General features: G+C 43.8%; 1 protein-coding gene across 1 annotated transcript; it reads left to right on the forward strand.

Moving 5' to 3' along the window:
- Nucleotides 1-2,195: 2,195 nt before the first annotated feature.
- Nucleotides 2,196-12,533, forward strand: LOC137432044 (T-box transcription factor TBX1-A-like). The gene is made up of 7 exons (XM_068123779.2): nt 2,196-2,719; nt 4,295-4,396; nt 5,626-5,797; nt 7,712-7,867; nt 7,997-8,064; nt 9,576-9,649; nt 11,376-12,533. Exons 1-7 carry the CDS (start codon nt 2,607-2,609, stop codon nt 11,615-11,617), a joined length of 927 nt encoding a protein of 308 aa, XP_067979880.2. The 5' UTR covers nt 2,196-2,606; the 3' UTR covers nt 11,618-12,533.
- Nucleotides 12,534-16,268: the final 3,735 nt, after the last annotated feature.

The following is a 16,268-nucleotide window of genomic DNA, read 5'->3' on the forward strand; positions in this document are numbered from 1 at the left end:
TCCCTATCTCACTCGCTGTATCTCTATCTCACTCGCTATCTCACTCGCTGTCTCTCTATCTCACTCGCTGTCTCTCTATCTCACTCGCTGTCTCTATCTCACTCGCTGTCTCTCTATCTCACTCGCTGTCTCTCTATCTCACTCGCTGTATCTCTATCTCACTCGCTGTCTCTCTATCTCACTCGCTGTCTCTCTATCTCACTCGCTGTCTCTCTATCTCACTCGCTGTCTCTCTATCTCACTCGCTGTCTCTCTATCTCACTCGCTGTCTCTCTATCTCACTCGCTGTCTCTCTATCTCACTCGCGGTCTCTCTATCTCACTCGCTGTCTCTCTATCTCACTCGCTGTCTCTCTATCTCACTCGCGGTCTCTCTATCTCACTCGCTGTCTCTCTATCTCACTCGCTGTCTCTCTATCTCACTCGCTGTCTCTCTCTCTCTCACGCGCTGTCTCTCTCTCTCTCTCTCACTTGCTGACTCTCTATCTCACTCGCTGTCTCTATCTCACTCGCTATCTCTCTATCTCACTCGCTATCTCTATCTCACTTGCTGTCTCTCTATCTCACTCGTTATCTCACTCGCTGTCTCTATCTCACTCGCTGTCTCTATCTCTCTCCCTCACTCGCTGTCACTCTCTCTCACTCGCTGACTCTCTATCTCACTCGCTGTCTCTCTATCTCACTCGCTGTCTCTCTATCTCACTCGCTGTCTCTCTATCTCACTCGCTGTCTCTCTATCTCACTCGCTGTCTCTCTATCTCACTCGCTGTCTCTCTCTCTCTCACTCGCTGTCTCTCTTTCTCACTTGCTGTCTCTCTATCTCACTCGATATCTCACTCGCTATCTCTCAATCTCACTCGCTGTCTCTCTATCTCACTCGCTGTCTTTCTATCTCACTCGCTGTCTTTCTATCTCACTTGCTGTCTCTCTATCTCACTCGCTGTCTCTCTATCTCACTCGCTATCTCACTCGCTGTATCTCTATCTCACTCGCTGTATCTCTATCTCACTCGCTGTCTCTCTATCTCACTCGCTGTATCTCTATCTCACTCGCTGTCTCTCTATCTCACTCGCTGTCTCTCTATCTCACTCGCTGTCTCCCTATCTCACTCGCTGTATCTCTATCTCACTCGCTATCTCACTCGCTGTCTCTCTATCTCACTCGCTGTCTCTCTATCTCACTCGCTGTCTCTCTATCTCACTCGCTGTCTCTCTATCTCACTCGCTGTCTCTCTATCTCACTCGCTGTCTCTATCTCACTCGCTGTCTCTCTATCTCACTCGCTGTCTCTCTATCTCACTCGCTGTATCTCTATCTCACTCGCTGTCTCTCTATCTCACTCGCTGTCTCTCTATCTCACTCGCTGTCTCTCTATCTCACTCGCTGTCTCTCTATCTCACTCGCTGTCTCTCTATCTCACTCGCTGTCTCTCTATCTCACTCGCTGTCTCTCTATCTCACTCGCTGTCTCTCTATCTCACTCGCTGTCTCTCTATCTCACTCGCTGTCTCTCTATCTCACTCGCTGTCTCTCTATCTCACTCGCGGTCTCTCTATCTCACTCGCTGTCTCTCTATCTCACTCGCTGTCTCTCTATCTCACTCGCGGTCTCTCTATCTCACTCGCTGTCTCTCTATCTCACTCGCTGTCTCTCTATCTCACTCGCTGTCTCTCTCTCTCTCACGCGCTGTCTCTCTCTCTCTCTCTCTCACTCGCTGACTCTCTATCTCACTCGCTGTCTCTATCTCACTCGCTATCTCTCTATCTCACTCGCTATCTCTATCTCACTTGCTGTCTCTCTATCTCACTCGTTATCTCACTCGCTGTCTCTATCTCACTCGCTGTCTCTATCTCTCTCCCTCACTCGCTGTCACTCTCTCTCACTCGTTGACTCTCTATCTCACTCGCTGTCTCTCTATCTCACTCGCTGTCTCTCTATCTCACTCGCTGTCTCTCTATCTCACTCGCTGTCTCTCTATCTCACTCGCTGTCTCTCTATCTCACTCGCTGTCTCTCTCTCTCACTCGCTGTCTCTCTTTCTCACTTGCTGTCTCTCTATCTCACTCGATATCTCACTCGCTATCTCTCAATCTCACTCGCTGTCTCTATCTCACTCGCTGTCTCTCTATCTCACTCGCTGTCTTTCTATCTCACTCGCTGTCTTTCTATCTCACTCGCTGTCTCTCTATCTCACTCGCTGTCTCTCTATCTCACTCGCTGTCTCTCTATCTCACTCGCTGTCTCTCTATCTCACTCGCTGTCTCTCTATCTCACTCGCTGTCTCTCTATCTCACTCGCTGTCTCTCTGTCTCACTCGCTGTCTCTCTGTCTCACTCGCTGTCTCTCTGTCTCACTCGCTGTCTCTCTGTCTCACTCGCTGTCTCTCTGTCTCACTCGCTGTCTCTCTGTCTCACTCGCTGTCTCTCTGTCTCACTCGCTGTCTCTCTCTCTCACTCACTGTTTGTCTCTCTCTCTTTCTCTCTTTCTCTCTTTTTCTTTTTCTCTTTCTCTCTCTCTTTCTCTCTTTCTCTTTCACCCTGTGATTCAAACTTGGTTGTTCACCATGACGCGATCTTCAGCTTTGCATGTGCACTGTATACAGTCCCTGAGATGGAAACTAAAAGTCCCCAAGTAGTTGCAATCCATGCACACTTGGAGATGAAGCCTCTTTGGGAAGAGTTCCACCAACTGGGCACCGAAATGATTGTGACAAAAGCCGGCAGGTAAGGGTTGAGGAAAAGTGCAAGAAGTTCCTGGCAATTTAGTTTTAAAACTTAATGTTTTTATTTATTTCTTACAATACTTTAATTGGCTGCCGTGCAGATGTAATGAGAAAACCCAAGTTTCATTCCAGTAGTTATATTCTCCAATACAGCTGAATGAGGCATTATTAATGATTTGGACTCAAAGAATCTGGAAACCGAACTGGAGTTGGAAGAAAATATAGCAAATGGCACCGTTGGATTGTCGGTAAAACTCTACTCGCTCACTAACTTTGGAGAGAGGTGATCTGCCTGCCACCATCATACTAAAATACCCAATTTGGTGTCTGTCTGTCTTTGCAATCTGTCCAATTGTCCAATCTCCACCAAACTTGCAAGGAGTACTAAGGGTCATAAAACAAAGGTTATAACTACTTTGGTTGCCCCCTCATTCTCCAGGGGTTCCAAAGGTGGGGCCGATGCGAATTCTCGGCTTAACTGTGTATTGTGTAGCGCCACTCCTGGTAGTGGTGGGAGAGGGTATTACAAGTGCTGTTACACACACTTCTATACTTATATACACACATACATACACACACACAAGACTGATCGAGGCCTGAAGGCCGATGATTTATCTGGTTTTATCCGGGGTAAAATTTTCAATCCAAACAGCCCTTGACCTTTTTTTTTTGTATACAAGATCGAGGCTCGTGTAAGAGATCGAGGCATCAATCACAAAAAAAAAAACGGACACACAAAACGTACAATAAAGGGAGCAGGAGACAACATGGAGAGAGAGAGGGAAGCACACAAGTAGAACAGCAGAGAACAGGGACATCGGGAGATCTGTGGGAGGGAGAGGGCTTGGGGGGAGAGGGCATGGGAAGGGGGGAGGGGAATAATAAAATAAATAAAAAACACCTTTAGAGGCCATTTTTTCCCCGCAAAGCGGGGGTTGGCCTTTTTCGGGGACCGTGGTTGTTGTTGTTTTTTGGTCCCCTTTTTGAAGCAATGTTTTACGGCCGGATGCCCTTCCTGCCGCCAACCCTTTTTGTCGCCTTTTTACGACAAGCAGGGAATTACCAGTGAACTGGTACTCAAGGGGAATGGGAGAGGTAAAAAAAAAACAACACAGGGACACTGCCAGGACTTCCAGGAAAGAAGTTGGTATTTCAAAAAAGTGGATCTGGGGTGAATTAACGGGGGTAGAAAAGATCAAGGTTTTGGATGGGGGAAGATAAGAGATGGTGGTGAACAGGTGTTTATTCTGGATGAAATAGGAGGCCATGCAAAGTTTGCTTGTACTGGTTCCTGCAGGGTCCGGATGCATAAACGAACAAACAAACGTTATTTTTATATTAGATCAAGAGAACAACTTAGTCTGTTTAAACCAGAGCTGCCCACATATAATGAAGAGTTTGTTGGGGGGTATTTGGCAATGTGATTGGGTCCATGTGCCTACCGACATATACCACTTGCTACAATCATGTTGTCGGACATTGTCGGTCGATTTGGAGTGAAACATCTTTTCTCCTCGTTATCTCATATTTTGCCCTTGTCTTATTCAGTTCTAACCTCTCCTCTCCATCTTCCTAGGCGTATGTTCCCCACGTTCCAAGTCCGTCTTGGGGGGATGTTTCCTCAGGCCGAGTACGTCCTGCTCATGGATTTTGTGCCATGTGACGACAAACGTTACAGGTAAATCAACCTTCACTTCACTTCGTACCGTTCCATCCGGCAGCATTCTTGCTGATTCCTACCACTCTCACATTTCACCTACCCCTGCAACATTGAAGTTTTTTCCTTGCTCTTACTTCCCTAATCTTCCTCTTCATTGCTTGCAAAGATCTCCCTTTGGGTTGATGACTCATGATACCCACGCCAGAGGAGAGGGCATTGCATTTGAGTCTTTGTTTGTCTGTCTGTTTGTCCGCACAGAATAAATATGATTTTCTCTGCAATCGTTGGTCCGATTGACAGGAAATTTTCACCGTAGGTGCAGCTCCACATGTAGAATTTTAAATGATAATTATGACGTCATAGGTCACCTGATTCGGCCGCCATCTTGGAAAAACCGAAAAAAAATTGCACCTCTATATCTCCGAAAGCACTGAATAGAAAAAATTGAGCCATGGCTCATTGTAAAGAACTCTCCATGGGGAATAAAATGTGTTAATGATGATGTCATATGTGCCTCCATTATGACGTCATAATTCGACAAGTACAAAACTTCATCCAATCAAGATGAAATTCCTTGAGCGTCATGTAGGCATAAATTGGTGGAGAAAAAAATAATGATGACGTCATCGGTCACGTGGTTCGGCCGCCATATTTGTTTTAACACAAAAGCCTTAAAAACCACTGAAAACACATCCTGGCGAAGGTCTGCAATCTGATTGATCTTCCTTGTTGTTAATTGAATTTCCTCCCATTTGGATCATTTCTCCTTGTGAATGGTTAATTCACTCCCTGCCATGTACTGACGATGTAATCATTTCGCTTGCCTGCCAACTTTACTCCTTTATTTAATATTTATATTGCTTATCTACCTTTATTGCCATTCAAATTTCCTAGTTTTATTATTTTTTTACAATTGTTCCTAGTTAGAGAAGCTTTTGTATTTTGAGTACCAATTGTGTAAGAGTGATTCTGACAAGCCTTTCAGCATAGCTCTCGCTATGGTTACTAAATCTGCGATCAGGTGTTTAATTGACTAAAGAGTGGACAATGATAGACTGAAATTCGATTGTTTCCTGCTCAATGCGATATTTTATGGACTGGTTATCGATATTGGCTTTTAGGTGATGATCCATGATGAGATCTTTTAGATGGTGGTCCATGGTACCTTTATGGTGATGTTGCACAATACTGACGAGTAAATGTTGTTAAATCTTACGTTATACACCTTCTCTCTACCACCACTGCAGGTATGCATTCCATAGTTCAGCATGGCTTGTGGCTGGGCGTGCAGATCCTCCTCTTCCTGGTCGTGTGCACGTACACCCTGACTCCCCCGCGCGTGGATCGGCATGGATGCGCCAAGTGGTCTCATTTGACCGGCTCAAGGTCACCAACAATCTTTTGGATGACAATGGACATGTAGGTGTGCTTATCTCTATATTTATTTTTCCGTCTGTGTGTACTGTCACATCAGGTCCGCTGATGCACACTGTCTGAGCCGGAGGTCAAGTCGAATAGCCAAACGATCTTTACAACTAGCTGCGAACGGACGGTGATTGTATTTATATCCACACCAATAGCAGGAATCTTTGCTACAATCTAATATCTCCCCAAGGTCATTCAATATGGCTGTAATCCGGTGGTCTATGTCGTACAACGGACTCAAAAGGCAGGAAGATGCTTCTTATAAATATCCGTTTATTTGTAAGGAATGACACAGAGAACAGATATGGTGGACAAAGACAACGAATAAGGGATGGGACGATGCTAACTTAATGTACAAATGAACGAATTCTCCTATAGCGCCAATTTACCCGTCTCACATGAACAAAGGGGACAGGTGAGGACTTCGGCAAATGCACGGCATGTTAACAGGCATTGGGTGCCTCTGTAGCACTCCGACACAACAGGGACGATACCGTCGAGTCTCCTGGTGGTGAATGGCGAGTCAGACTGGGCATCCCTCGAAGACGGAGAGCAGAATGCCGGGCAGCGAGTCCAGCTCCGAGAACGTTTGGGGCCAAGACAAGTGAGAAGGGCGAGGTCTGGATCAAGAGAGATTGTGAGAAGACAGACAGAGACACAGAGACAGAGACAGAGACAGAGACAGAGACAGAGACTGAGTGAGACTGAGTGCATGTGTGGATATGATGCCCTTCCAGCATGCGGCTGATCATGTAGTTGGCCATCCTGCTGCGTGGCGCAGCGCGGCGCCTCTGCTAAAGTAAAGTGACCTGCCTCTGCCCACTATGCAGCTCATTACATCAGCTAGTGCATGGTCTTGTGGCAGCTAGTGAGAGCAGGTGGGGTTCCTACAGCACATGTGTACCACTTTACATGCCTGTTGTACTCACCTCAAGTCCTTCACCTGGAGACGTCCTTACCCTATACTACTACGAACGATAGATGCTCATTGCCACCTCAGTGCACATATTACACATGACTTACCTCTGACATGTCCATAGTACAGTATAGTAGTAAATGTACCCTATGTGATGCACACTGTCCATACTATTCTTTTCAAATTATACCTACTAGCAACGGTACCCGCCCTATGGGCAGGGCTTCAAATTCAATTGGGAGGCCCAAATGAAAAGGCAAAATATCAGAAATTGAAGGCTTTTTATTTTATTTTAAACGATTCATATAAACATCCGTTAAATCATATGACACGCAAATCATCAAAATCTAAACAGTACATGGCGCCTATTTTGAAAAAAGATTGAATTCTGCAAAACCGAAGCGGCCGCTACACGTCTTTCTCAGTCGCACGTTTATGTGTGAAGAGTGCGCGCCAAATCTGTAACACGGAAGCGGCCGCTACACATCTTTCTCAGTCGCACGTTTATGTGTGAAGAGTGCGCGCCGAATCTGTAACACGGAAGCGGCCGCTACACCTGTTTCTCAGTCGCTTTGCACACGCTGCCGTGTTACTTCGTAGCCGCACATTTATATAGCAAGAGTTCGTCAGGAGTCGATCTACTCTCTCCTGGTACGTAGAATAACAGTATTTGTAGAATTTCAACAAAAGCCACATCACTGTTCATATCGGTAAATATTATTCCATCTTGTTTGGAAAAACTGGAAAATTGAAAAACTTGGAAAAATTGGCAAAACAATATAGCCTATTTTACTCCCAGGGGGTCCGAGGATTACCCACCCAAAATATCGTTGCGATCAGTTGAGCCGTTTTTGCGGTACCTTCGAACGGACAGACGGACATTTGGTGAATTGTAGAAGATGCCCCCCCCCACCCCCACCCCTTACCCTCCTTCCACGTGACACTACATTTAATTTTTATTGTATTATAGCTCTGATATGCTGCTTCTGCAGATCATTTTGAACTCCATGCAGCGCTATCAGCCTCGTCTGCACGTGGTCTGGGTTGACCGAAGAAGAGACGGAGCACGATATGCAAACCAGAACTTCTGCACCTTCGTATTTCCAGAAACAAGATTCACTGCTGTTACCGCTTATCAGAATCACAGGGTCAGACACTTTTATTACAAATATCTTATTACATTTCGTCACAATGAAGATCAATTGAGTCATCCTCATATACAATCTGGAATTGCACAGGCCAGAGAGCATTTATGATGATTTGACCTTTCATCACAGATAACACAGCTGAAGATTGCAAGCAACCCCTTTGCCAAGGGCTTCAGAGATTGTGATGCAGACGACTGGTGAGACTTTGGAAAGTGTACATGTTGGCATTTTGGGGAGGATGATGACCATCGGATGGTGGTCTGGGGGTTTCAAGTCTGTCTATTTATTACTTCCTCCACCGAAAGTGGACAGAGGTCATATTTTCACCACTGTCTGTCTGTCTGCTTGTTTGTCTGATTGCTTATGAGCAGGATATCTCAAAAAAGGTATGGATGGATTTGGATGGAATTTGGTGGACAGTTTGGGTGTGTGATAAGGACGTATTGAGTAGACTTTGGTGAAGATCCAGACCCGGATACTGGTCTATAATTTTAAAAGTGATTCTTCACCATTGAGAGACAGGGCCAACAACGATATTTCGCAGGATATTTCAAAAAGTTGTGGATGAATTATGACAAACCTTGGTAGATGAGTTGGGTAAGTTGGTGAGATAAACGAGCAAATTAGATTTTGGTGTGTGACAAGGCCGAATGCCACAAATCCGGCCTATCAGTTGGATACAAAATGTAAACTGTTCAGCCTAGCGTAAGTATGCACTCTCCCGAGTGTCGTTCTAGTTCTTTTAGTACCGTTCTTGTCTCCCGAGTGTCGTTCTAGTTCTTTTAGTACCGTTCTTGTCTCCCGAGTGCCGCATTTAGGGGGAAAGAGGAGGGGAGACTAAAATGAGAAAATTCAAATTGAGAAAAGGAAAAGAAGGATTGGAGGAAAGACAAGACAGGGTTGGGCAGTATGGAAGGAGTGGGAAGGGAAGAGAAGATGGGAGTAAGGGAAGAGAAGGGAAGGAACATAGATGGGGGAGGGGGTGAAAACTTTCAGGACTCTGAGAATGGCATCGTCTTTTGAAAGGTCTGGGACATAAAAGTTTAATCTTCCTTAATTTGGTCCAGAATATAGCTCAAATAAAGCTTAATTTTTTTAGTTAGCTCATCAATTTGAGAATAAGAAGGGGATGGGATGGAGAGATGACATGGAAGAAGGCAAGTGGCGGAATGAGAAGGGGATGTAGGAAATATCTTATACATCTGCCTTACGTTTCCCTTCCTTTCGAGCTTTCCAAGGTGTCCACAGAACCGGAAGGATGTACTTAGTAAGCTGAATGTACTTTCACTGTTCGTTTACACCAATCCTAACATCTTATGAAATAAGCCTGGTGTTGGCTTAGCGGTTAGGGTGCCGGCTTGGGATCCTCGGATCCTGGGTTTGAATCCCGGTCGATCGCTGAATTAACACCAGGGGAGTTGACTCAGCCTGTCATCCTTCTGAGGTCGGCAAATTGAGCACCAGTTCACTGGTGATTCCCTGTGTATCGCAAGAGGCGACCAACAGGGTTGGGGGCAGGAAGGGCATCCGGCCGCAAAACATTGCTTCAAAAAGGGGACCACGGTACCCAAAAAAGGCCAACCCCTGCTCTACGGGGGGAAAAAATGGCCTCTGAAGGCGGTTCTTCTAACATCTTATGACATACTAAATAAAACAAAAGGAAAGACTCTGGTGTAGTTTAAACTTACCATGAAGCTCTTTTTCACAGGCCGCGTGTGCCTCACCGTGCTGGGCTCTCTGCCACGCTGAATACACTTCCTTTGAAACTGAGAGACAAACCAGGTAAGTATATCCACATGTCGATTTGATTTGTTGACAGAGATAGACAATGTGGTCAGAGAAAGACTATGATTTTGTTTAGGAAAACATGGCACATCGACTCTGCTAATCTAGTAATAAACAAGCAAGACCAGATCCGGTCTCATGAAGCAGGTGAAATGCCACGTGGGTGTGAACAACTGATACTGTACAATGAAGTGTGTGTGTGTGTGTGTGTGTGTGTGTGTGTGTGTGTGTGTGTGTGTGTGTGTTTGTGTGTGTGTACTTACAGTGCCTTCAGAGAGTATTCACACCTCTTGACTTTTTCACATTTTGTTGTCACAGCCTGAATTTAAAACGGATTAAACTGAGATTTTTTTTGTCACTGATCTACACATAATACCCCATAATGTCAAAGTGGATGTTTTTCTTGGTTTTTTTAGAATGTTTTACAAAATAATTAAAAATGAAAAGCTGAAAATGTCTTGTGTCAACAAGTATTCAGCCCCTTTGCTATGACATTCCAAATAGAGCTCAGGTGCATCCATTGTCCCTTATCACCCTTGAGATGTCTCTACAACTTGATTGGTGTCCACCTGTGGCCAATTCAATTGAATAGACATGATTTATTAAGAAACTCACCTTTCTGTATAAGGTCCCACAGTTGACGGTGCATGTCAGAGCAGAAACTCTACCATGATGTCCAAGGAACTGTCCATAGAACTCCGAGATAGAATTGTGAGGAGGCATAGATCTGGGGAAGGGTATAAAAAATTTCTAGAGTGTTGAAAGTTCCCTAGAGCACAGTGAGCTCCATCATTTAGGAAATGGAAAGAATATGGAACTACCCAGACTCTTCCTAGAGATGTCCGACCAAACTGAACAACCGGATGTCCGACCAAACTGAGCAACTGGATGTCCGACCAAACTGAGCAACTGGGCAAAAAGGACCTTGGTCAGAGAGATGACCAATAACCCAATGACCACTATGACAGAACTACAGTTCCTTGGCTGAAATGGGAGAACCTGCCAGAAGGACAAAAGTTTGCAGCACTTCACAAATCTAGGCTTTATGAGAGAGTGGCCAGATGGAAGCCTCTCCTGAGTAAAAGGCAAATGGCAGCATGCCTGGAATTTGTAAAAAGGCAGTGAAAGACTCTGAACATGAGACAAAATATTCTTTGGTCTGATTAAACTAAAATTGAACTCTCTGGCCTGAATGAAAAGCGCTACGTCGGGTGGAAAGTGAGCACAGCTCATTACTCATCAATTCTGAAACTCCCCAAATCCAGATGTGCAAAGCTGGTACCCAAGAATACCCAAGGAGACTCGAAGCTGTAATCACTGCCAAAGGGGCTTCTACGAACTATTGACTCAGGGGGCTGAATACTTATGGAAATAAATGAGATATTTCTGCATTTTATTTTCAATAAAACTCTTTTTTTTAATTTCTAAAAATATGTTTAGATTTGACATTATGAGGTATTTTGTGGAGATCAGTGTCAAAAAATTCTGATTTTGATTAATTTTTAATTGAGGCTGTAACACAACAAAATGTGAAAACGTCAAGGGGTGTGAATACTTTCTGAAGGCACTGTATATTCCCAATTCACTTTTCTAGTTGTAGTGAAACATCTTTGACACCTTTACCAAACTTGAGCTAAAAAGTTGCAATAACAGCCCAACTTAACCCTCTTGACCTAAATCAATGATCCTATTGATTTCCCTCCCAAACCCATACCCATACCAGAGGAGCGAATGAGAGACTACAACAGCAACTCCCATTCAGTTATCCCCACATCACTGAATGATCCACTAGCTCCATTTGTGGCCTACACCAGACTTGCTGCTTATGCCAGAGCTGACAGCCAGACGACCTTCGGCATTGCTAAGCACCCAAACTCCACATATCTTGGGTCTGGCTTGTCCTACACCTCTTCGTCATCCGGTTACCCCAGCAGCAGTGCAACTTACGAATTCAGGCCTCAATGAACACGAGCACCAAGACCCGATTGCAGAATAACTGTGCATTTTGAAACAATTCTTGCCTGGCTTTCCTTTACCTCTCCATGTTTGTTCCTTTTTGTTCAATTGTCCCATTGTGTATGGTCAATTGCTCTTTCTTTTGCATTTCCTCTTCTGCCACAATCAACCTCCAACCCTTCTCTATATAGTATTTTAGCTTCTCTTTATAGTATTTTAGCTTCTCTATATAGTATTTTAGCTTCTCTTTCTCTGTATAGCATTTTGCAAGTCTGTCACTTATCTTTGATTGCCTTCCTACCCCCACTCTACCCCCCTCTTCACCCTATCCTATTCACCACCAAACCCCTATCCGATTTTTACTCCCACCAGGGAGTAATGCATTCGATCGTGTCCGTCCGTGTGTGTGTTCGTGTGTTTGTGAACAAGATATCTGGGAAAGTTCTGAACGGATTTGGATGAAAGTTGGTGGGATGATTGCCCTTGGGATAAGGAAGAATTGATTCGTTTTTGGTGAAGCTCAGGATATTATTCCGGATCCAGGAATCTTTTTTGAAAAAAATTTTGGCAAAGATTTTTTCTGTTTTACTGCATTAAAGCTTTTATTCTTATTCTTAAATGATGTTTTTCTCCTCTAATTCCGAGATATATCAAAATAAATTATCTGACAGTTAGGGCTTACTTTCTTTTTCATTTATTGTTTTGGGGAGAGGGGATGTTAAACAAAACGTATTATTCCAACTTGACCCACGGCGGGAGTATGCGCTCTACTGAGTGGCGTTCTAGTTTTTTTCTGTGATCACGACCAATATATTGCTCTTCCCTGGCCTGCCCCCCCCCCCCCCTTCCCACCCTCCTTGGTAATCACTTGATTGGAAAGCAAATGATCATGCTATTTAGGAAATAAAGAGCATGTCACAATCATAATTTGTTTTGTTTACCTTCTCTAACTTCTTATTGAACATTGCTTGTCTAAAGGTCACACAGGTGCTTGAACCAGTTGCAACATTTAAGGTTCATATGTTGCCCTCCTCTCCCCTGGGTCAAGCAATGGCCTTGAGGTGAGTACGGTGGACGAGCATCCCAGAGGTTATGGCTTCAGATCTAGCTCAAGGGAACAATATGAAGGAGTCGAGTTCCAAGCTTTTGGTTTACAGAAGTTATCAGATTGTCGGTAATAACCCCCCAGTGGTGCACTTATGCCCTTCAGAGAGGGGAATAGTCTACCTGCCTCACACCTGTTCTGCTCTAAATATGATGCCATTTCACACATTATGGTTGACTCCTTTGAGACAAGATATTTCCCGTTTTTTTTTTTTTGCATTTTGACATGTTTTCTAGTTTACCTTTCGAGCTTTTGTGATGAAATTTCCAACAAACTCATGAGAATACTAGCAGAAGTACCCGGCGTTGCTGGGCAGGGGAGGGGGAGGGCAGGGGTGGAAGGGGAGGGGCGGGGGAAGGAGGGGGGAGGGGGAGGGGGAAGGGAGGGGTGGAGGGGGAGGGGGGAAGAGGGGGAATGGGGTGGAGGAGGGGAAGAGGGCAGAGGGGGAAAGGGGGGGTGGATGGGGAGGAGGAGGGGGGAAGGGGAGGGAGGGTGGAAAGGGAGTGGGGGGGAAGGGGACTGGAGGGGAGGGGGGCAGGGGGGATTCTTCTCAAATGCGCTAAGTTAAATATGAATAAAAAATATGGATCTCGTCATCGGAGGTCATTTTTAGGTGGGCCATGTCCTTCCCAGGCCCAATGGCCATGTCTATGCCAAAAATCAAGTACGTGAGCGAGTCTGGCGGCGAGGATGGAACATCACGTGATCGCTCTGAGCGAATCAGCGAGCTTCTCTGGCACAGGCTGAGATTCAGTGTATAATGTTCCTCGCTGAAATGCGCTAAGTTAAATATTAATAAAAAATATGGATCTCGTCATCGGAGGTCATTTTTAGGTAGGCCATGTCCTTCCCAGGCCCAATGGCAATGTCTATGCCAAAAATCAAGTATGTGAGCCTCTCCGTTTAGGAGTCTATAGGTAACACACACACACACACACACACACACAAACACAAACTGTGTTTTATTTATATAGATTATAAAAGCCTACCCGTCTCTTTGCTGACGGAACCATTAGTCATTACATCTCTTTCTGCTGGAAGGGAGGGAGAGAAAAAGGAGGGGGAGGAGGGGAGTGAAGGGGGAGGAATATCTTTTATATCTTTTGAAGGGGGCTTTGACAGGCCCCTCCATTTTTGGGGGGTGGAAGGGGAGGGGGAGGGGAGAAGGGGAGGAAGACGAATTTACCTGTGCAAAGAGTGCTTTAATCTCAGCATTTCCCAGGTAAAGAAAGACATTGTAATACCCTCTCTCTGCCACCATCAATAGGTTGAACTACACAGTACACATATACATAGATAATTTACACCCCCTCCTGTCCCCCACATACTTGTGTGAGGTTGCGGCCACATAGCTTATATTACACCCCCCCTCGCACCCCCCTTATGTTACACCCCCCCCCCCCCCCCCCCCCTTTGACAGCCCCACACAAAGTTGTATTTGACCTGAGTTTGGAGTTTGTAACTTAAAATATATTGCCATGCAAAAGGAACAAAGGCAGACAGACAGAGAAAGCCACAGAAAGACAATTGCATATACAGTATATATATATATATATACATACACATGGAGAACATAAATTCACAAAATTTACAATTTTTTTTGATTTAGTTGTTTTCATCAAGTTTAGTTCCAGTACAAAGCAGACGTGGATGGGCTTTATATTTTGGGATGCTTTCTCGTTCTGACTGTTGGTTCTGCACATATAAAAATAGGACCACGGGTCCTGAGGCTCAACTGGATCAGGAGCAACATTCAATGATGTCATAAAATATCAAAATGTTCATGCGCAGAATTTGGTCATGTGATTAGTTGGCTGGAAGCTGTTTCAATGCCAATTACAGTGAAACATGTTTACAGGTCATATTTTTACACGTTTACAGGTCATGTTTTTACACGTTTACAGGTCATATTTTTACACGTTTACAGGTCATGTTTTTACACGTTTACAGGTCATGTTTTTACATGTTTACAGGTCGTGCTTTTACATGTTTACAGGTCATGTTTTTACACGTTTACAGGTAATGTTTTTACACGTTTACAGGTCATGTTTTTACACGTTTACAGGTAATGTTTTTACACATTTACAGGTCGTGTTTTTACACGTTTACAGGTCATGTTTTTACACGTTTACAGGTCGTGTTTTTACACGTTTACAGGTCATGTTTTTACACGTTTACAGGTCGTGTTTTTACACGTTTACAGGTCATGTTTTTACACATTTACAGGTCGTGTTTTTACACGTTTACAGGTCGTGTTTTTACACGTTTACAGGTCATATTTTTACACGTTTACAGGTCGTTTTAACAGGTTTACAGGTCGTTTTAACAGGTTACAGGTCATGTTTGTACAGGTTAAGGTCATGTTTTTACATGTTACAGGTCATGTTTTTTACATGCTACAGGTCATGTTTTTACATGTTTACAGGTCATGTTTTTACACGTTTACAGGTCATGTTTTTACACATTTACAGGTCATGTTTTTACACGTTTACAGGTCGTGTTTTTACACGTTTACAGGTCGTGTTTTTACACATTTACAGGTCATGTTTTTACACGTTTACAGGTCGTGTTTTTACACATTTACAGGTCATGTTTTTACACGTTTACAGGTCATGTTTTTACACGTTTACAGGTCGTGTTTTTACACATTTACAGGTCATGTTTTTACACGTTTACAGGTCGTGTTTTTACACATTTACAGGTCATGTTTTTACACGTTTACAGGTCGTGTTTTTACACGTTTACAGGTCGTTTTTACACGTTTACAGGTCATGTTTTTACACGTTTACAGGTCGTCTTTTTACACGTTTACAGGTCATATTTTTACACGTTTACAGGTCGTTTTAACAGGTTTACAGGTCGTTTTAACAGGTTACAGGTCATGTTTGTACAGGTTAAGGTCATGTTTTTACATGTTACAGGTCATGTTTTTTACATGCTACAGGTCATGTTTTTACATGTTTACAGGTCATGTTTTTTTACACCTTTACAGGTCATCTTTTTACACGTTTACGGGTCATGTTTTTACACGTTTACAGGTCGTGTTTTTACAAGTTTACAGGTCATGTTTTTACATGTTTACAGGTCGTGTTTTTACACGTTTACAGGTCATGTTTTTACACGTTTACAGGTCATGTTTTTACACGTTTACAGGTCGTGTTTTTACACATTTACAGGTCATGTTTTTACACGTTTACAGGTCATGTTTTTACACGTTTACAGGTCATGTTTTTACACGTTTACAGGTCATGTTTTTACACGTTTACAGGTCGTGTTTTTACAAGTTTACAGGTCATGTTTTTACATGTTTACAGGTCGTGTTTTTACACGTTTACAGGTCATGTTTTTACATGTTTACAGGTCGTGTTTTTACACGTTTACAGGTCGTGTTTTTACACGTTTACAGGTCATGTTTTTACACGTTTACAGGTCATGTTTTTACACGTTTACAGGTCGTGTTTTTACATGTTTACAGGTCGTGTTTTTACACGTTTACAGGGCATGTTTTTACACGTTTACAGGTCATGTTTTTACACGTTTACAGGTCATGTTTTT

The sequence above is a fragment of the Myxine glutinosa genome, chromosome 8 (assembly GCF_964187855.1).
Source record: "Myxine glutinosa chromosome 8, kmMyxGlut1.1, whole genome shotgun sequence".
Taxonomy (NCBI): Eukaryota; Metazoa; Chordata; class Myxini; order Myxiniformes; family Myxinidae; genus Myxine; species Myxine glutinosa.

Excerpts from the sequence above, each read along its gene's own strand:
- LOC137432044 (XM_068123779.2), top strand. The coding sequence starts at position 2,607 with ATGGAAACTAAAAGTCCCCAAGTAGTTGCAATCCATGCACACTTGGAG. Across the intron at positions 4,397-5,625 it reads TGTGACGACAAACGTTACAG|GTATGCATTCCATAGTTCAG; the intron begins GTAAATCAACCT and ends CCACCACTGCAG. Across the intron at positions 5,798-7,711 it reads TTTTGGATGACAATGGACAT|ATCATTTTGAACTCCATGCA; the intron begins GTAGGTGTGCTT and ends CTGCTTCTGCAG.